Raw genomic sequence first — 19,260 nt, 5'->3', positions numbered from 1 at the left:
ATTGGACCTTCCGGCACCAGTCTCTCATCCCCTGTCACAGGAATTGTAATCATCTGCACCTATTCACATTCATCCCTCATCCCTCATCTTTGGAGATCCCTCAGCTCTGCTTTTAGTGGCGCCATCATCACAACAGGGACCCTTCTCTTTTGAAGTTTCACTGGGGTTACTGTGTGGTCTGTATCAATCTTGTATGCTCCCTCCAGACATCAATATCCCTGGAACACATCAGCAGTCTTTTTTTGATATTATCTATACTTCACATTTCATCTTTCACAGTCTTCTCTGTGACAATACTGCCCACAGATGTTTTCATACTCGATTTTCACTAGATTCATGACTTGTAGTGCCGTCCTGCCTAGTCGTGGCACTTCAGACCCCTCATCAAAAATAACTAATTCTAATCTGTACAGTTTTTTTTTTTTGTTTCTAGGGGTTTACACTTTGGCTTTACATTTTCCTAATGGCTGCAGTGTGCTTTTGTTCACCACCAGCACATTCTCCATCTATTTAATTTGAATGTCTGGGTTTAACAGGTTGAGAAGTGTTATGTTATTGCTGACTCCACAGCTGTGTCTACTGTTACACACAAAATGTTTTCTTAATTGGCATCATCTGACTCCATAACAGTATCCACTGTCTTCCTATATCTTAGTTCTGCACATTGTGGCCAAATTATTATTATTTTTTTCTCTCATGCATTTTTCTGCAAAACTTGCAGTTTAGAGTGCTCTTACCTTGTTATTTTCCCACAGCATGTTTTATTGTGAGCACTTCCTGTCACTCGCCCTTCAATCTTTCTGTTGTTTCCTCATGAGAGCTCTGTTGCTCTGCAGATTTTCACGCTATTTTCCAAAGTCAAATTCCACTCCATCAGAAGTCTCATGTAGACATGTAAGACATGTAAAGCTTTACATGGCTTGGCGCCACATTAACTATCTCTGTTGTTAATGCCTTACAGCCCTGACCACAGATTGAGCTCATCACAAATTCATCATATAATTTGCTGGCTGTACTTCAGACTCGCTTAATTTATGAGAGGGACAACTTTTTTTTTATGACAGGGCATTTTTTTTGTCTATGCTCCTATCCTTTGGCATTCTATTCCTTCTGAACTTAGGGGACCTATGACATTTTTAAAGCTCAAAGCATTTTTTAAGTAATGTTTTATTAACAAATTTCGGGAGGAGCACTCACAGATAATTAACACGGCCAATGCATCATCAGTAATCACTCCCTATCCAATCGGTGTTAAAGGGAATCCCTATAAATAATCAAAGCAGTCTTACCTTTCCTATCTCACGTTTTTCAACAGACTTTGGTCCAACCAAGCCAGACAAATGTCCGAGATAGAACTTCTCAAAGAGGAGAATCTTTTCGAGGCCGCTGCCTCGCCAACATCACCTGCCGTGACACAGGCAAACGCTGTCCCGCAGGATCCTCCAAGCGAGCCCGCGGCTGCAAAACGGGGCCGTAAACCCTCTCGTTCCACCATTCACGCTCGCCGAACCCCACCATCACCTTCACCCTCGAGGCATCAGCCGCCTTCGCCAGCGTCTTCCTTCGCCTCAGCCCTTTCCTCCATCCCAGCTACAGGGAAGTTAGTCTCAGCCTCAGACGTCATGTCCACGGAACGTTGGCTAAACGTCTGATACATATGGTACACTTAACTGGAAACACTTCAGGAATGTTAAAGTCGTCATCTGATTAGTTGAATTTAACTGGATTTCCGGGAGACGCGAGTGTCGTGTTTATTTTCGGTCCGCCGGGAAACAAAGCGCAGACTGATTTACTCGGCGTTTTGCTAAAAGGTGCTTATGCAGACGCCATTGTTGTTGTACACATTTGCGACGTTCGCAAACAAATTACTGACTTACTGCTTGTTCTCCGTCTTCTTCGTTATCTTTCAATGCTGGTTATTTCAATGACTGACTTGTTGCACGCCAGTCTGTTGTTGTGGGGGCGTTTCCAAGCACTGAGACGTGACGCTGAACGAAACGAACTGTGATTGGTTGTTTGACATGTCGATCAAACGGTCTTATGGGCGGGCCCTCCAAGCCGCCACATTAGTGCGAGCCCACAGCCGGCTACAAAGAACCATTTACAGCCGATACCTCACCGCACTCCTAATCCCCTCCCCTACCCATGGCCGGCAGCGCCACCATCCCACCCTAGTGCGAGCATGTCTCCGCTCGCAGCGCAAGCCACGGCGCCCGTTAACCCCGCAATGGCGTAAACCCCAGCACTCGCTATTTCCTCTGTTCATCCCTCTTTTCCTTCTGCACCAGGAGCTAACTATAGCATGAGCACGCTTTCAGTTCAAGCCCCGGCGCCCGTTATCCCCTCTATCTATCCCTCTTTCTTTTCCGCCCCAGGAGCAAACTATAGCGTGAGCGCGCCTCCGCTTTCAGTTCAAGCACCGGCGCCCGTTACCTCTTCTATCTATCCTTCTTTCTCTTCCGCCTCAGGGGCCAACTATAGCGTGAGCATGCCTCCGCTTTCAGCGCAAGCCCCGGCGCTTGTTACCTCTTCTATCTATCCCTCTTTTTCTTCTGCCCCAGGAGTCAGTTATAGCGCGAGCGCGCCTCCGCTATCACTCCCGGCAGTTTCTCTTCCTTCTCAAATTCGCACTTCATTCACGCTAGGCTCAGCCACACCCCTACCTGTCCCTCCAAACGCAATCGCACTGGAGCCACCTCCCGTTTCCAATTCCATCCGGACCCAGATTCTAGCAGTTGCAGACATTGATCTCTTCACTCTCCTTTCTCCTCTCTCTCCTTCACAACCAGATCACCTAATTAATTGCGGCTAATTCTCAGTGACACTAAAGAACTCCGCTCACATCACATGTCGCATCCTTTCATTCACGGAATTCACCATCGCGTTCAACCGGTACTTGGAGGTAATATGCTCTGTATTTCCCCATAGGAGACGCAAGCTCAGTGATTACCTCACGATCATCGCTGAGCTCGCGTTATCATACGGAGGCTCGCATTATTAAACATATCACAAGATGTTCTCAGCCAAATGCGCAATCCATATTTCCCAGTGGAATCAGTGCCCCTATTGGGGGGCCTTGGATTTCGAGCTTCACAACAGGGTGTTCGCCGGCTGCCGCAATATTGCTTGCGCAGTCTGCCGCTCCCTCTCACACTCCACTATTTCCTGTCCCTTTGTCATCCCTTCTATCACTCCCTGTCCCGAAACATCCCAGCCGAAATCTACCAGTCATGTACCACGCCTCATGGACACATCTTCCTTCCCCTCTCCCTCACTTCAACGCCGTTATTCCGGCAGTCAAGCTTGCACCAACTTTAACAATGCAAGGTGCACTAGACAACGCTGTCATTTTTTGCATGTCTGTAATTTTTGCGGTGGCGCCCACGCCCGTTTGATCTGCCCAGTGCAGAGAGCTGGAAATAAAAAAGATAAACTGTATCTATCGACTCCTGTTAATGCTTCTCGTTTATCTGCCGAATTGCTTCATCATCCTGATTCTAATTTTACAGATTTTATCCTTTCAGGTCTCTCGCATGGCTTTCACCCTGGTGTCGTAAGTCTTCCTTCCCAAAGTCTCATCTGTCCCAACCTTCAGTCCGCTCTCACTGAACCCGAAACAGTTGACATCTTAATTAAAAAATAAATAGAAGCAAATTTCATGATCGGCCCCTTTTCCGTTCCTCCCTTTGATATTTTTCGAGTCAGCCCCATCAGCGTCACAACCAGAAAATTTTCAGGTAAAAAACGCCTCATAATCGATCGCTCATCCCCACATAATTCCCCATTCCCAAGTATTAACAGCCTCATCCCACTCAAAGAATTTTCTCTCCACTACCACGACACTGATCAAGCCATCACCCTGATCAAAGAAGCCGGTCGAGGTGCTTGGCTGGCCAAAGTCGATATTACTTCTGCCTTTAAAGTCATGCCCATTCACCCTGACTACTGGCATTAATTCGGAATCCGCTGGCAGGAAAAATTTTATTTTGCCGTCCGCCTCACATTCGGCTGTAGAAGCAGCCCTAACATTTTTGATATGTTGTCAGAGGCGATTTGCTGGATCCTCTCTAACAATAACCATCTACCGTTTCTGGTTCATCTCCTGGATGATTTTTTAACCTCTTTAGAATTTTTTTTCACTGAACAAATTTTTTTTTACCCACTTGATATTTGCTCTTCTCCAACATATAAATGAGTCTAAAAAAGAAAGATTTGTGCCAACTCATTTTTTTATTAGATTTTTCTCATGTCCACTACAATGGACGCCGGGTCTGAAGGAAAACAAAAATCCTCATTTATTAACCATACATAATAAATAGAGTTTGTGCACTATAGTTGAAATAGTGTTTAAGATTTTGAAAAGAACACATACTGGAACAATAAACAATGCAGTAAGAATGTGGAAAAAAGGTAAGATGATATGAAAACTAAAAAAAATGATTGTTGGATCCCTTTTTTTTTGGTTGAAGTGGGTGAATTGGAGTACATGTATAAATGTCTTTGTGTGTGTGTGGATGGGTTTATGTGTACTTGCTGATTGTTTTGATGACTATATGATTGTGTGCATTATAGTATCAAGGTATTAGTGTGCATGGAGGGGACCGTATTCACTGATCACACATCCACTATAGCTGTTCCTCACTAAAATCAATGAAATATTGATTGACGGGCTATAGTAAAATTGAAGACATAAATTAAATCATAATAATATTAATTTCATTAATTTACATCAACATTCATAAAACGTTAACATTACATTTTGTAGCTCTGTATTTAGCTTTGAAATGCTTCAACAAATTTCTCTACCTGTTTTACAATTAATTCATGAGGTTCCTGCTGACATCACTTAAGACCAGGTGTCCATTGCCCCCCTCTCACCGCCGCAGCAGTACCCGCTCCCGCAGGAGCCTTTCTTAATATTTCTGTCTTAGCAGCTCCCGCTGGAGCTCCTCCCACTTTTGTTTCCCCACCCACTGCTACAATCATCCAGCATGCCTTCAGCCAAAAACTAAGCATCGTTGGGGGGGTTACAGCGGTTTCCCTTGGCTGCTGTCCTGCAATTGTTTAGCCTTTTGGGGGAGCTCTTGGGTTCGGGCCGATTGCTCTATTACTCTGTTTATTATCAGTAAGTGGGAACTCGTGAAGTGATGTTTTATTAACAAATTTCGGGAGGAGCACACACAGATAATTAACACGGCCAATGCATCAGTAATCACTCCCTATCCAATCGGTGTTAAAGGGAATCCCTATAAATAATCAAAGCAGTCTTACCTTTCCTATCTCACGTTTTTCAACATCCGTCCACCACCCCGTCTCCTCTCTCCAGGGGGGAGCTCTTGGGTTCGGGCCGATTGCCGAGCTCGGACCCTCTCCCCGGGCAGGGGGAGTGCCCCGGGCTCAGGAATGAATTTCGAGCTCGGAGCCCTCTCCCGGACAGCACGCCAAATACGCTTTTCCTTTTACTCTGTTTATTATCAGTAAGTGGGAACTCGTGAAACTAGCATTTGCTTGTTGGAGTTTATTCTGTTTTATTAATTTATTTATTGTGCTATGTATTGCTTATTTGTGTACAGTGCTTTTGCTGCTTTAAAGGTTTATTTTTAATAAAACCACTGATGGTGACAATGGATGCAGGGTCTAAAAAATGTTAATAATTGAATTATGACTGTTCCTGTGATTGTTTTGTATTTTGTATTCTGTATCCTCAGATGCCTCTGTTGGAGACTCATTTGTTGCAGACACATCGTGAGCTGCGTTTGGCTTATCTGGCTTTGAGCATGATGACTGTGGGTTACGTATGGCAGGAGGGCGAAAGAGAAACAATCAAAGTACCACAATCATTTTATATGCATTTCAAACCACTAATAGGGCTAATAAGCACAGAACTGAACTCTCTGATTATTTATGTGTCATGAACCTCCAGGTGCTTTCGCATAGTCTGTCGGTACCATTCTGTGAGGTGTCTGACAGACTGGGTCTGCCCCCTATTCTCATCTACGCTGATGCAGTCCTTGCCAACTGGAAGAAAAGAGATTCAGATAGGTAAACTCACTGATCCATAAATTCTTAAAACTCATTCATATGAATTGATATGTACTAGCATGTTATCCCAATCTATTTTTTGTTAATTTCTATGTTTTATTTTACTTAGGGTGGAAATAATGATTTAATTAGAGTCTTCAAATCCATTTCTAGTTAGGCCTATGTCAATGGGAGTTGTGCAGCTGGTGCAGAAGTACACAATCTAAAATCATCCTTGCTTTTTCAGGGATTGGGGGGGGGGTGGTATCAGTATCTGGTGTGTTCACCATTGCCTCATGCATTGCAACACATCTCCTTCGCATAGAGTTGATCAGGTTGTTGACTGTGGCCTGTGGAATGTTGGTCCACTCCTCTTCAGTTGCTGGATATTGGCAGGAACTGGAACGTGCTGTCGTATACGCTGATCCAGAGCATCCCAAACATGCTCAAAGGGTGACATGTCTGATTCTGGCCATGCAAGAACTGGGATGTTTTCAGCTTTCAGGAATTGTGCACAGATCCTTGCAACATGGAGCCGTGCATTATCATGCTGCAACATGAGATGATGGTCGTGGATGAATGCCACAACAAGGATCTTTTCACGATATCTCTGTGCATTCAAAATGCAATCAATAAAATGCAAAATGTGTTCATTGTCCATAACATATGCCTGCCCATACCATAACCCCACCGCCACCATGGGCCACTCGATCCACAATGTTGATATCAGCAAACCGCTCACCCACACAACGCCATACACGCTGTCGGCCATCTTCCCTGTACAGTGAAAACCGGGATTCATCCGTGAAGAGAACACCTCTCCAAAGTGCCAGATACTATTGAATGTGAGCATTTGCCCACTCAATTCGGTTATGATGGTGAACTGCAGTCAGGTCAAGACCCCAATGAGGACGACGAGCATGCAGATGAGCTTCTCTGAGACGGTTTCTGACAGTTTGTGCAGAAATTCTTTGGTTATGCAAACCAACTGTTGTAGCAGCTGTCCGGGTGGCTGGTCTCAGACGATCTTGGAGGTGAAGATGTTGGATGTGGAGGTCCTGGGCTGGTGTGGTTACACTTGGTCTGTGGTTGTGAGGCCAGTTGGATGTACTGCCAAATTCTTTGAAACGCCTTTGGAGACAGCTTATGGTAGAGAAATGAACATATAATTTACAGGCAACAGCTCTGGTGGAAATTCTTGCTGTCCATATGCCTATTGCATGCTCCCTCAAAACTTGCAACATCTGTGGCATTGTGCTGTGTGATAAAACTGCACATTTTAGAGTGTCCTTTTATTGTGGCCAGCCTAAGTCACACCTGTGCAATAATCATGCTGTCTAATCAGCATCTTGATATGCCACACCTGTGAGGTGGATGGATTATCTCGGCAAAGGAGAATCCAAACCCACAAGGCCCTGTGTGAAAAAGTGTTTGCTTAACTTAATAACTGGTTGGGCCACCCTTAGCAGCAACAACTGCAATCAAGCGTTTGTGATAACTTGTGCTGTGCTGAAATTTTGGCCCACTCATCTGCACAATTGTTGTAATTGAGCCACATTGGAGGGTTTTCGAGCATGAACTGTCTTTTTAAATATTGACACAGAATCTCAATAGGATTCATGTCAGGACTTTGACTAGGCCACTCCAAAGTCTTCATTTTGTTTTTCTTCAGCTATTCAGAGATGGAATTGCTGGTGTGTTTTGAATCATTGTCCTGCTGCAGAACCCAAGTTTGCTTCAGCTTGAGGTCACAAACAGATGGCCGGACATTGTCCTTCAGGATTTTTTGGTAGACAGCAGAATTCATGGTTCCATTTATCACAGCAAGTCTTCCAGGTCCAGAAGCAGCAAAACAGTCCCAGACCATTGTAACATGGGGTTTGGGGTTTTGTTTAGTCTTGGTTTTCATGTTCATGTTTTCATGTCTTTTATTTTGTATTTGTTTCATGCTGTTGTGTCTTGCTTCCCTTGCCCTCATGTATTCCTGTCATTGGTTCCCTAGTTCCATGTGTCATGTTCTGATTGGTTGTCATTGGTTGCTATGGTCTTGTTCCTTGTTTTCCATTGGTTTGTTTGTGTCATGTGACCTGTATTGTTTTGTATAAATAGGCCTTCTGTTTCATTGATTCCCTGTTGTGTATTGCAGTTGTAATTCTGCTGTTTGGTGAGTGTTTATCAAGTCTGTTTCAAGTCAAGTTTATGTCAAGTCTGTATCAAGTCAAGTCAAGTCTGTTCATGTCAAGTCAAGCCTTTGTCAAGTTCTCAAGTCAAGTCTCGTCGTTGTTTGGATTACGTTTGTTGTTTGGATTTAATGTATGGATTATTTGTTTGGATTTTGCATCACTGTAAATAAACTGCACTTGGGTTCTACACATCTCGCCGTCACAGTGGATAATTGTTACAGAATACGTGACCTACAAAAATGAACCCAGCAGTTGTTCGTCTCCTCTCTTTGCGTCAAGGAAACCAAACTATAGAGGACTATGTTGAAGATTTTTGTGGACTGTGCTATCTGGTTGCTTTTAATGATATGGCACTTAAGGACATTTTTAGAGTGGGTTTAAATGAACCCATTCGTTCTCAATTGCCTGGTGGAAAAATTAATTGGTCATTGGAAAGATACATTAACTTTGCTCTGTCGCTGACGGGTTCATCATTTACTGTGGGGGTTGCAGAGGAAGAGCACAGCCACCCTACAGTACCTGCCACATCAAAACATCTCCATGTCCCAACCGTTATGCCTGCTGCTTCAAAGCCTGCTCACGTCATGTCTGCTGCTTCAAAGCCTGCTCACGTCATGTCTGCTGCTTCAAAGCCTGCTCACGTCATGTCTGCTGCTTCAAAGCCTGCACACGTAATGTCTGCTGCTTCAAAGCCTGCTCACGTCATGTCTGCTGCTTCAAGGCCTGCTCATGTCATGCCTGCTGCTTCAAAGCCTGCTCACGTCATGTCTGCTGCTTCAAGGCCTGCTCACATCATGCCTGCTGCTTCAAGGCCTGTTCACGTCATGCCTGCTGCTTCAGGGCCTGCTCACATGTCTGCTGCTCCAAGTTCTGCTCACGTCATGTCTGCTGCATCAGGGCCTGCTCACGTCATGCCTGCTCCAGGGCCTGCTCATGTCATGTCTGCTGCTTCAGGGTCTGCTCACGTCATGTCTGCTGCTCCAGGGCCTGCTCACATCATGCCTGCCGCTTCAAGGCTTGTTCACGTCACGTGTTCCAAGCCACAGCCTGCTAACATCACGTCTACCAAGCCACAACCAGCTCACACCATTCCTGCCGCTCCAGGGCCTGTTCACATCAAGCCTACCGCTCCAGGGCCTGCTCACGCCATGCCTGCTGTTCCAGAGTCTGCTCGCAAGATGGCTGCTGCCTCAGAGTCTGCACCTGTCAAGGCCGCCATTCCAGAGTCTGCTTACAAGATGGTCGCCATCCCAAAGCCTGTTCACAAGATGGCTGCCGCTCCAGAGTCTGCACCTGTCACGGCTGCCCTTCCAGAGTCTGCTCACAAGATGGCTGCCGCTCCAGAGTCTGCACCTGTCATGGCTGCCCTTCCAGAGTCTGCACCTGTCATGGCTGCCCTTCCAGAGTCTGCTCACAAGATGGCTGCCATCCCTAAGCCTGTTCACAAGATGGTCACCATGCCAGAGTCCCCGGCCAAGATGGCCGCCATGCCAGAGTCCCCGGCCAAGATGGCCGCCATGCCAGAGCCAAGCCAATCCACGGTCCCTATACCAGAGCCACGCCATGCCTCGTCTGATCTGCCAGAGCCACGCCATGCCTCGTCTGATCTGCCAGAGCCACGCCATGCCTCACCTTATCCTTCAGAGTCTCGTCATATTATGATTGCAAGTGTGATGGACCCACCAATGATGTCAGTGAGAGCTGCTGGCATCCCAGTGGTCCCTACACCCACTAGCCCGGTGGGTCTCCCTCTATCCACTGCGCTGCCTGTGATGGTCATCGCCATTTTAAGTGTGTGGGCTGCACACTGCATCCCAGAGGCCCCTCCTGTCCACGAGTCTGCTCCAGAGGCCTCGTCTGTCCACGAGTCTGCTCCAGAGGTCTCGTCTGTCCATGAGTCTGCTCCAGAGGTCTCGTCTGTCCAGAGGTCTTGTCTGTCCATGAGTCTGTTCACGAGTCTGCTCCAGAGGTCTCCAGAGTCTGCTCCAGAGGCCTCGTCTGTCCACGAGTCTGCTCCAGAGGTCTCGTCTGTCCATGAGTCTGTTCACGAGTCTGCTCCAGAGGTCTCATCTGTCCATGAGTCTGTCCACGAGTCTGCTCCAGAGGTCTCATCTGTCCATGAGTCTGTTCACGAGTCAGCTCCAGAGGCCTCGTCTGACCATGAGTCTGCAGCGCCAGTGCCTCCAGAGGTGGCAGCACCAGCTGCAGAACCTTCCAAGGAGGCGGCATTCATGGCAGAACCTCCCAAGAGGGTGGCACCCTTTTATGAACTTTCTGCTCTGCCTGCACCGCCAAGGCTTCCTGCTCTAACTGCTCCGCCAAGGCTTCCTGCTCTGCTTCCACCGCCATGGCTTCCACTGCTGGGCACTCCCTGGGTAGACCAGGACTAAAAGAGCAATTTCTCACGGCCGTGTAAAGACGTTCTTTTCAGAATGGCTTTCCGGCCGTGCGCTTCTGGGTGCGGCAGTTACCTCACCTCTCTGGACGGACATGTAAGCTGCTTCACATATCTGGGTCTCGAACATGCTGAGGCAGCTTTCACGGATGGTTCATGCGTTCACTGTGAACGCATGACCATGGGGATGTTGAAGACTCGCCGCTCGCTCGCGGGTAGGCCCCCCCTCGCGCCTCGCGGGGATTTACAAGTCACGGTGCCGAACGTACCGCCGGCCCCAAAGGCCCTGCGGTCTTCCGCCCGTCAGCAGACCCCCGTCGAGATGCCAGAGCCTCGGCCCTGCATGCGATGGCAACCCTGCAGGTCTACCAGGCCAAGGGGTTGAAACAGCTGCACGAGGGTGGTTCTGACCAAGGCATAATGCAGGAACTTCGCGCTGCCACCGACTTTGCCCTTCGAGCGACGAAGGTCGCGGCGCGGGCCATTGGTCAGGTGATGTCCACGGCTGTGGTCCAGGAGCGACACCTATGGCTCACTCTGGCCCAGATGGCAGACGCCGACAAAGCACGCTTTCTCGACGCTCCCGTCTCCCAGAGTGGCCTTTTCGGCGACACTGTCGAGGACTCTGCCCAGCAGTTCTCGGCAGTACAGAAACAGACGGAGGCGATCAAACACATCTTGCCCCGCCGCGAAGTTCCCATCCCGCCGCCGGAGATGCCGCCTCCACCTGTACGTCATCTACGCTCCCCGCTCCCGGTGGAGGGCCGGGGGCCACTGTGTACTTCAATGCTGCCGTCAGCCCATCGGTCGACGGTACCCACATTTTCACAAAAAGAGCAAAATTCTCACCTCTGGCCTTCGACCTCGAGTTTCCTTCCTGAGCAGCACTTACACTCCTCGGGAACCAGACTCGCGGCCGGCCTTCGCCAGCGCGGGAACAGGGTAGAAGGTAAGCACTACTTAGTGCAACTAGACACTTCTCCAGGACGTTCATCCTTCTGGATTTTTGTCTCCTCCCTGTCTTCCCCTAGGCTGCCCCACCACGGTCACGTCGGACAACGCTCCCTTGATACCACTACGCTGGTTGATACGGACGGTACGGCCCGGCACCAGGCGTCCGCCCAGACTCAGAGGTACCCCTTACATTCTTATTCGGGCAGGCGTGCCTCTGTTCTGCCTGCGGAGGTCGCGTTCCTACTGGTGAAGGACGCGATCCAGCCTGTCCCTCCAGCCGGGACGAGGTCAGGACCTTACAGTCCCGACTTCACGTGTCCAGTACTTCACGTGTCCAGTTAGAGTGGTGGGTTAACATCCGCCCTGGATGGAGCTCTGTTCCGGTCCCTTCTCAGGCTGTCGGCACACATGCTCACGACGAAGCACATACAAGTATGTTTCCGTCTCCAGGGCTGGGTTGCAGCCATCTGCCTGAAGGGCACTCGTTGTTGCGTCTCGATCGCTCCCGACGCACACCCCTTCTGCGGTCTGCTCCGGGGCTCGAGCGCTTCAGCGCGAGGTGCTTCCATTTGGCTAGTCCCCTCTCCTCCCTGCCTTCTTTAGGCCACGGGAGCTCCCCTGTCCCCTCTTCGGCATACAGGAATTCGCGTCTTCAACCGGCTCTTCGACTGGTGCTTTCCAGCCCACTCGTGAGTTCCGTTGTGCGAATACAGGGACCTGGTGCTTCGGCACCCCCGCCATCGGGTCCTTCAGGCCAACCGAGGGAAAATCCTTTTTCTCGGTCGGGAGCCCGACTCAGTCCAACAAGACGGCCCGCCTTGCTACCAAGAGCGCACAGTCAGTGCTGTAGTCCCTGAGCTAATCAGGCACAATACAGTGGTCCCTCTCAAAATTAGAGGCTCCTGGGGGACATGACAGCTCTAGCCGCTTGCCGCTAAGCTTGTTTCATGTGAGACCGCTTCAGCACGATCGAGTCCCATGATGAGCATGGCATCTCGGCTCACTCCGGACTGGCGTTTTCCCGCAGTATTGCCGACAAGTCAGCCCGTGGCTTACCACGGGTTGGGTTGCCATGTACGACAGAGGCTTACAGCTCCTCCCCATCTGCTCCCATGGAGTCCAACGTGGCAGATTTTGCTACTTGCCATTCACCTGAAGCAGGGAAACTCAACCGTGCAGCCGGTCGGCTCCCACGGCAGTCCACCCACCTGCAGAATGGCGACTCCACCCCGTGACGCAGCTAGTTGGAGTTATATCGGCAAGGCCCAGCCACATCCGCTCGCCCTTCCGATTCCTCCCATTGCCAGAGTAACACTGGCACACAGCTGACCTCCGGGGCCCAAGTACGCCCTTCCCCAGCGAGCCTCCTTGCACAGACACTGAGGAGTAAGTCTGTAGGTTGCGCTACAAGGATGGCCCACCCGGACTTAGGTCTTAGTAACCATTCCCTCGCGGCAGTCCCTCTCTGTAAGGGCATGGTTTGACACCGTAGACCTCTCCGGCCTTCCACAGGCCATGATACAAATTATCACTCAGTACTGAGCTCCCTTGATACAGGCAGGCTTACGCACTGAGATGAGGTCTATTTGCTGGCATTCCTCTCGCTGAGAGGCACAGAGATACACGATTGCAGTAGTGCTTCCTTTCCTGCAGGAGAGTTGGAGCGCAGGCTGTCCCCTTGACTCTCGGAATATATGCCGCCGCTTAGCCGCGTATCATATGCAGTAGATGGAGCAAGGTAGGTAAGCACCCACTGGTCGTGAGGTCCCTCAGAGGTGCCCAGACCGCACCTCATACCCTCTTGGGATCCCCCTGTCACCCTTCAGGGCCGCGGGGCGCTCCATTTGAGCCACTGGCCTCAGTCGAGCTAGAATTCCTGTCATTAAGACAGCGCTCCTGACTGTCCTGGCTTCCATCAAGAGGGTAGGAGACCTACAACCTTTCTCTGTCAGCGAAGCGTGTCTAGAAATCGGGCCCGGCGACTCTCACGTTACAACCTGAGACCCCGGCCCGGTCATTGTGCCCAAGGTTCCCCACCACGCCTTTCCGCGATCGAGTGGTGAACCTGCAAGCTCTGCCTTGGAGGAGGCAGACCCGGCCTTGCGATGTTGTGTCTATAAATATGTGAAAATGAAATCACTCGGCACTTCAGGCGCACCTAGCAGCTTTCTGCTTCGGGGTTCAGCAGAAAGGGAATGCTGTCCCCAAACTGAGGTTGGCTAAATGGGTGGTAGATGCCTTCTCCCTGTTATACTCAGGGACAGCCATGATCCTTGGCTCATGGCACCTCACTAGCAGATGTAAAATCCGAGAGCTGCGGGCTGGGCGACACCCTACCTTCGCTTGGTTCTACATCCTTGCGTAGAGGCCGTTCTCCCGTGTCCTAACATAAGGACTCACAGGTGAGCGGGAAGACCGGCTGGTGTCGGCTTGCTGCGCCATTCCCACATGGATCCGTGCGCTATTTCCCAGAATGTTCCCTCCGGCGAACCCTGGATCCTCCTGCCCTGCAGTCAGGGCTAGGCACGGAGTAGTCCTGCACTGTGATCCTGCCTGGGTCTCCTTCGCCCCGCAGGTTGTGGCTTAGTTTTTATTTATTCCAGCGGAGGTGACCGCTGTTTCCCTCGTGTATCCCTAAAAACCTTTATGGATATACTGCATTATTTTCATTTCCACATGTAAAAATTTCATGTGCTCCGCCCCCCCAACCCATGCTTCAGTACAACTGGCATCCCTGGAAAGGCCCCCTTACTGGGCCTCAGGGCGTTGGGAAGGTTACTTTACACTTCGCCTGCCGGCACGTATATTTGTCAGCACGTGAAGTTGTGCGTAACGCGGTGCCAGGGCCGTGGCCTGTTCCATGGGTCAGTTCCCAATGTAACGTCGAAGTGATTCGACTGAAGGGGTTACATTCCCCTGCCACGTCCCTGGCGTCGCGCTGACGCCGGCTTGATCTGCTCTTCAGCGAAAACCTGTTTGAGTGATGCGCGCCGCCATCTTATATACCCGTATGTACGGGGGAGTGGCCGGCGCGCACGTCCACTCGCCAATTTTCAATTGGCCTTTTTTAATAAGGCTCAGAGATGATCAGTCTCTCAGGCGAGATCCCAATGTAACGTCTCCGTTCCCTCCTTCGGGGAACGTGGGTTACCTTCGTAACCTAGACGTTGTTGTTGACATTTCCTGGTGGGGAAAGTGTAAGAGAATTTTTTATGGTGTCACTGCTGGTGGAGTTGGCAGCTTAAGCTTAAGGTGTGGCGCCTTTACAAATGCCATAGTTCACAGAAGCTATAGAAGGCATAATAGCCAAGAATTCATATTGATTCACTCTGCTAGTATTTGTTTTAATTACTTTGATGTAGCGTGGTTTGCGAATATGCATTGAAAAAAAAATGTCTGATTTACTTTGAAACTATTTTTACTCTGAAATCACTAGTAAATTACACATAGTATAATAAAATGGCAAGTAACACATTGAATTAAAAATCTAATTTTGAAGTAGAAAGACTGAAACACCACTGCCTTTTAAAGCATACTCCATTACCATCTGATTACATTACTTTACTGTGGTAATACTAGCGGTTTCTTTTTTCACAGTCTATCCTTGATGTCATTAATGGCATCCATGATAATGATGTTTCTATGGTCACTAAAGCTCTGGATGTTGTCAGTCAGACCATAGACAGCATGAAACAGACCCTTAAACTAATGCATGGTAATACTTTCAGGAGAGAAAAAAAATTCAAGTGGTTTAAATGCTTCATGTGACATATATATTTATATGTATATAGTTTACTGTTTCAGAATATGTAGATCCCTCCATAATCTATGGCATTATGAGGATCTATCTGTCTGGGTAAGCCATACTATAAGTTTTTTGTTGATTTGAATTGCCTTCAGAGTTCTTCTGAATCTATAAAAACTCTTCTTTCTGCATGTGGGAGTTAGATGGAAAGATAACCTATTAATGCCAGACGGTCTCATGTATGAGGGAGTTCAGGAGAAGCCAATGGAGTTTTCAGGAAGCAGTGCTGCTCAAAGTAGTATCTTACACTGCTTTGATGAGCTGCTGGGAGTCCAACATGAAGGCAGCAGTGGTAAGAGAATCTTCAGTGAGAATCATCTTCTCATGGTTAGATCATTAGATCAATAGGTGCAAAGCAATAGATGCATGACATGTCTTTATATAGAAAATATCATTAAAACAGGTGCCTTCCTGAGAAGAATGAGGGACTACATGCTGCCCTCTCATAAGCATTTCATTGAAAACATCTCTAGTCGCTCGTCTCTGCGCATGTTTGTGCTCCAGCAAGGGGATCCCTGCTGAAAAAACCAGCATATGCTGGTTAGGTAGGTTTTGGTGCTGGGATGCTGGTTTTAGCTGGTTTATGCTGGTCCTTTGCTGGTTAATGCTGGTCCTTTGCTGGTTTATGCTGGTCCTTAGCTGGTTTATGCTGGTCCCTTGCTGGTTAATGCTGGTCATGTTGCTGGTCAAGGACCAGCATAAACCAGCAAAGGACCAGCATAAACCAGCAAAGGACCAGCATAAACCAGCTAAAACCAGTATCCCAGCACCAAAACATACCTAACCGGCATATGCTGGTTTTTTCAGCAGGGATGAGCGTTTAACACACATATTTGAGCAGTGTGTGGCTCGCTTGGTTGACTTTCGGAATTACCACATTACCATTGTCACCCGTTACATCACTATCCCGGCCTCCCGTGCCAAACAGCTTCGTGCCAACAAGCAGGATTTGGCTGAGGAGCTGGATACGATCAGAAAAGCACCCACAGCGCTGGAGGAAAGAGGTACTGGAGGGTCAGGGATTATGACCTTTCTGAAGACAGTGCGTGACAAAACACAAGCACACCACACACGCAAACTCCTTCTTCACTTACTTTAGCAAGTTTGCTTTCAACCTCTTTTAGCAATGTCACCCCTGAATAATTATGTTTTTGTTTTCTTTGATTATTTAGGGGTGTAAGGGCTTATTCTGGGTTTAAAAGTAAACACCATCTGAGATTTGATACACATGGAGAATGTAAGCACAAAATATGACACTATGTAACAAAATAACTATGTTGGTTGTTTCATTTGTAAACTTTAACACAAAACCAAAGGCTTTTAAAAACATGTTAAAACATGAACTCACATTGGAGGCTGTCTAATGTCTGTATGCATATTTGTAATATGGCAAACAATCCTGATTTAAAGAGTTATTCAATGTTAAATCTAAATTGAAGTCATTTGAAGTCAACTTTAATTATTATTAACCCATTCTAATTCAGAAATTTGACATGCAGTTTTTCCATATTAAAAGGGTATTCAATAATAGTGTACACTGTGAGTTTTTTAAAAATGTATGTCTAATATGTCCAAAAAAATGTTATTTTAAAAAGTAAGAGAAGGATTGATTTTAGCATTAAATTATATACCCCAAATAGTATATATACAACCCATTAGCAGCTTTCTACACTAACCATGCACAGTCCTAAAGAGCCCCCTTACCCAAACCGAAAAAAATAATGGTTAAAATAATTTACTGTTACAGTGGTAAACATTGAACCTGTATCTTATAAACACAACATAGTTCTCATTTTGATCTTTAATGTTGGACAAGACCTGACTAAACCAGAAAAGGCTTGAAAATCAACTTCTGAGCCAGGGTTGGAGTTTTCTGTCACCTGCATCTCAACCTAGCAAAGACAAAGCTTTTTGTCTTCCCTATACATCCCAACTCTACAAGACAATCGATTTCACCATCCAGCTAGGTTCATTGTTACTGAATCAAGTTTGTTCAGAAATCTTGGAGTCATCTTAAATGACTAGCCGAGCTTAAAGGGACCACACTGCAAAGGCAGCTTGATCATGCAGGTTTGTACAGCTCAACACCAGGACCTTCATAATGGAGCATGCCTTTCTAGTGGATTAAAGTGCACACTGGTGATTATGCAAATTTGTGTCCAGGATAGATCATACCGAAATACCAATGAATGGAGCATGGGACACATTTTTCGGGACCTTTTGCTTTCTGACTGCCACTGACCTAGCAAGTTGCAGTTTCGTGACCATTAAAAATAAACACATTTTGTTATGTGCACTGCAACCAGGGTGCAGCCTACTATATTAGGCAGTATTATAATCACAGTTGATCTTCTGACTAATTTCAGAACTGGTGAGTTTGTGTCCTTGACTTCAGTATCGGCCGAGTGAATTTATGTGTGACACCGAATCCTTAATGAACGAATAATTGAAAGTATGGGATGTCCATAATAATGAAACAGTCAAACCAAAAATTATGCAGACACCACATATAATTTTTCATATTTTTTACTAGAGGGTGCAGAACACTATAGTTCATTTATGCAAGTGAGGATAGCAAAATAAAATAAACTGTGACATATTATACTATTATATTATCTCTTCTCTGAGCTCATAGAGTCAGCTAAGAACTCTTCTTCTGGAAAGCCATATGCTAGAGTGCTTATTACACTCTTTTTTATTACATTGATTGTGGGAATGGGTTCATCTATCATTTGTTTAATATCGTTGGCATTTTCTTAGCTACAAAGCCTTGTATCATGCAATGTGTCTACACTGCTGATAGAGTGAGTGCCTATACTTTTATCACCAATCCATTGTCATTGTCTGTGCTCTAACACAGTTATTACATGTAATGTTCATTTACAAATGAATCCAATGTGGCTTGTTATACCATGTCACGTTAAAATACCAAGTGTTACGTTATTCTTCTGACATCTGAAAATAGAACATAAAGGAATATTTACAACCCATCAGACCTTAATCCCATACAAAATTTCTGGAGGGAGCTGAAGGTTAGAATTGCCAAACGTCAGCCTCAAAACCTTAATGACTTGGAGAGGATTTGCAAAGAGGAGTGGGAAAAAAAAATCCTCGTGAGATGTGTGCAATCCTGGTGGCCAACTTCAAGAAATGTCTGACCTCTGTGATTGCCAACAAGGGTTTTACCACCAAGTACTGTCATGTTTTGCGAAGGGATCAAATACGTATTTCACTCATTAAAATGCAAATCAATTTATAAATTTTTTGAAATGCGTTTTTCTGGATGTTGTTGTTATTCTGTCTGTAACTTTTTAAATAAACCTACCATTACAATTACTGACTGATCATTTCTTTGTCAGTGGGCAAATACAAAATCAGCAGGGGATCAAATCATTTTTTGTTGTATATAGAAAGATCAGTAACTGTAATCAGTAATCAAAATTTACTTTATTCTTTATTTATCCTGAACCTTTGAACTTCACAGTGGTTATGCGCAAACTCACCAGACCAGTGTTACGAAACTTCATGGAACATCCTTAGAAGATATTTCCACATTCTTTGTGTAGATGATATGCATGCACTACTTATTCTGTGTCTAGACCAGACAACCAATATCATCTCCAAACACAGCATGATACAAATACATAATTTTGTATTCAGATCTTTCAAGCTCCGGGCCTCTACTACAGGAGAAGACATTGACACTCATAGGTAAATGTCTGAATTTTCATGACATCATATGGAATGCAATTGATTAGTATCATGGTTTGTCATGTGGTGTCTGGTCGAAACGCAGAATAAGTAGTGCATGCATATCATCTACACAAAGAATGTGAAAATATCTTCTAAGGATGTTCCGCGATGGTTGACAACACTGGACTGGCGAGTTTGTGTGTGATCCA

The 19,260-nt window shown here is 46.8% G+C and overlaps 1 protein-coding gene across 1 annotated transcript; it reads left to right on the top strand.

The window, feature by feature from the left end:
• The first annotated feature begins 1,340 nt into the window (after window positions 1–1,340).
• Window positions 1,341–16,457, top strand: LOC141287032 (indoleamine 2,3-dioxygenase 2-like). Its single transcript, XM_073819172.1, has 12 exons — window positions 1,341–1,600; window positions 4,573–4,579; window positions 5,709–5,828; window positions 5,924–6,042; window positions 7,019–7,128; window positions 10,344–10,456; window positions 14,718–14,792; window positions 15,133–15,268; window positions 15,358–15,409; window positions 15,502–15,650; window positions 15,762–15,866; window positions 16,168–16,457. The coding sequence occupies exons 1-12, from the start codon at window positions 1,341–1,343 to the stop codon at window positions 16,455–16,457; spliced, it is 1,536 nt and encodes a 511-aa protein (XP_073675273.1).
• The last annotated feature ends 2,803 nt before the right edge of the window (window positions 16,458–19,260 follow it).

The sequence above is a fragment of the Garra rufa genome, chromosome 15, assembly GCF_049309525.1.
Source record: "Garra rufa chromosome 15, GarRuf1.0, whole genome shotgun sequence".
NCBI classification, from domain to species: domain Eukaryota; kingdom Metazoa; phylum Chordata; class Actinopteri; order Cypriniformes; family Cyprinidae; genus Garra; species Garra rufa.
Note: the sequence above shows the minus strand (reverse complement) of the source record. Positions and strands in the feature narration are given on the sequence as shown.

Bases quoted from the DNA above. Each gene is read 5' to 3' on its own strand.
- LOC141287032 (XM_073819172.1), top strand. From the start codon at position 1,341: ATGTCCGAGATAGAACTTCTCAAAGAGGAGAATCTTTTCGAGGCCGCT. The intron at 15,269-15,357 runs GTAATACTTTCA...TTACTGTTTCAG, and splicing joins GACCCTTAAACTAATGCATG to AATATGTAGATCCCTCCATA. The intron at 15,410-15,501 runs GTAAGCCATACT...TGTGGGAGTTAG, and splicing joins ATGAGGATCTATCTGTCTGG to ATGGAAAGATAACCTATTAA.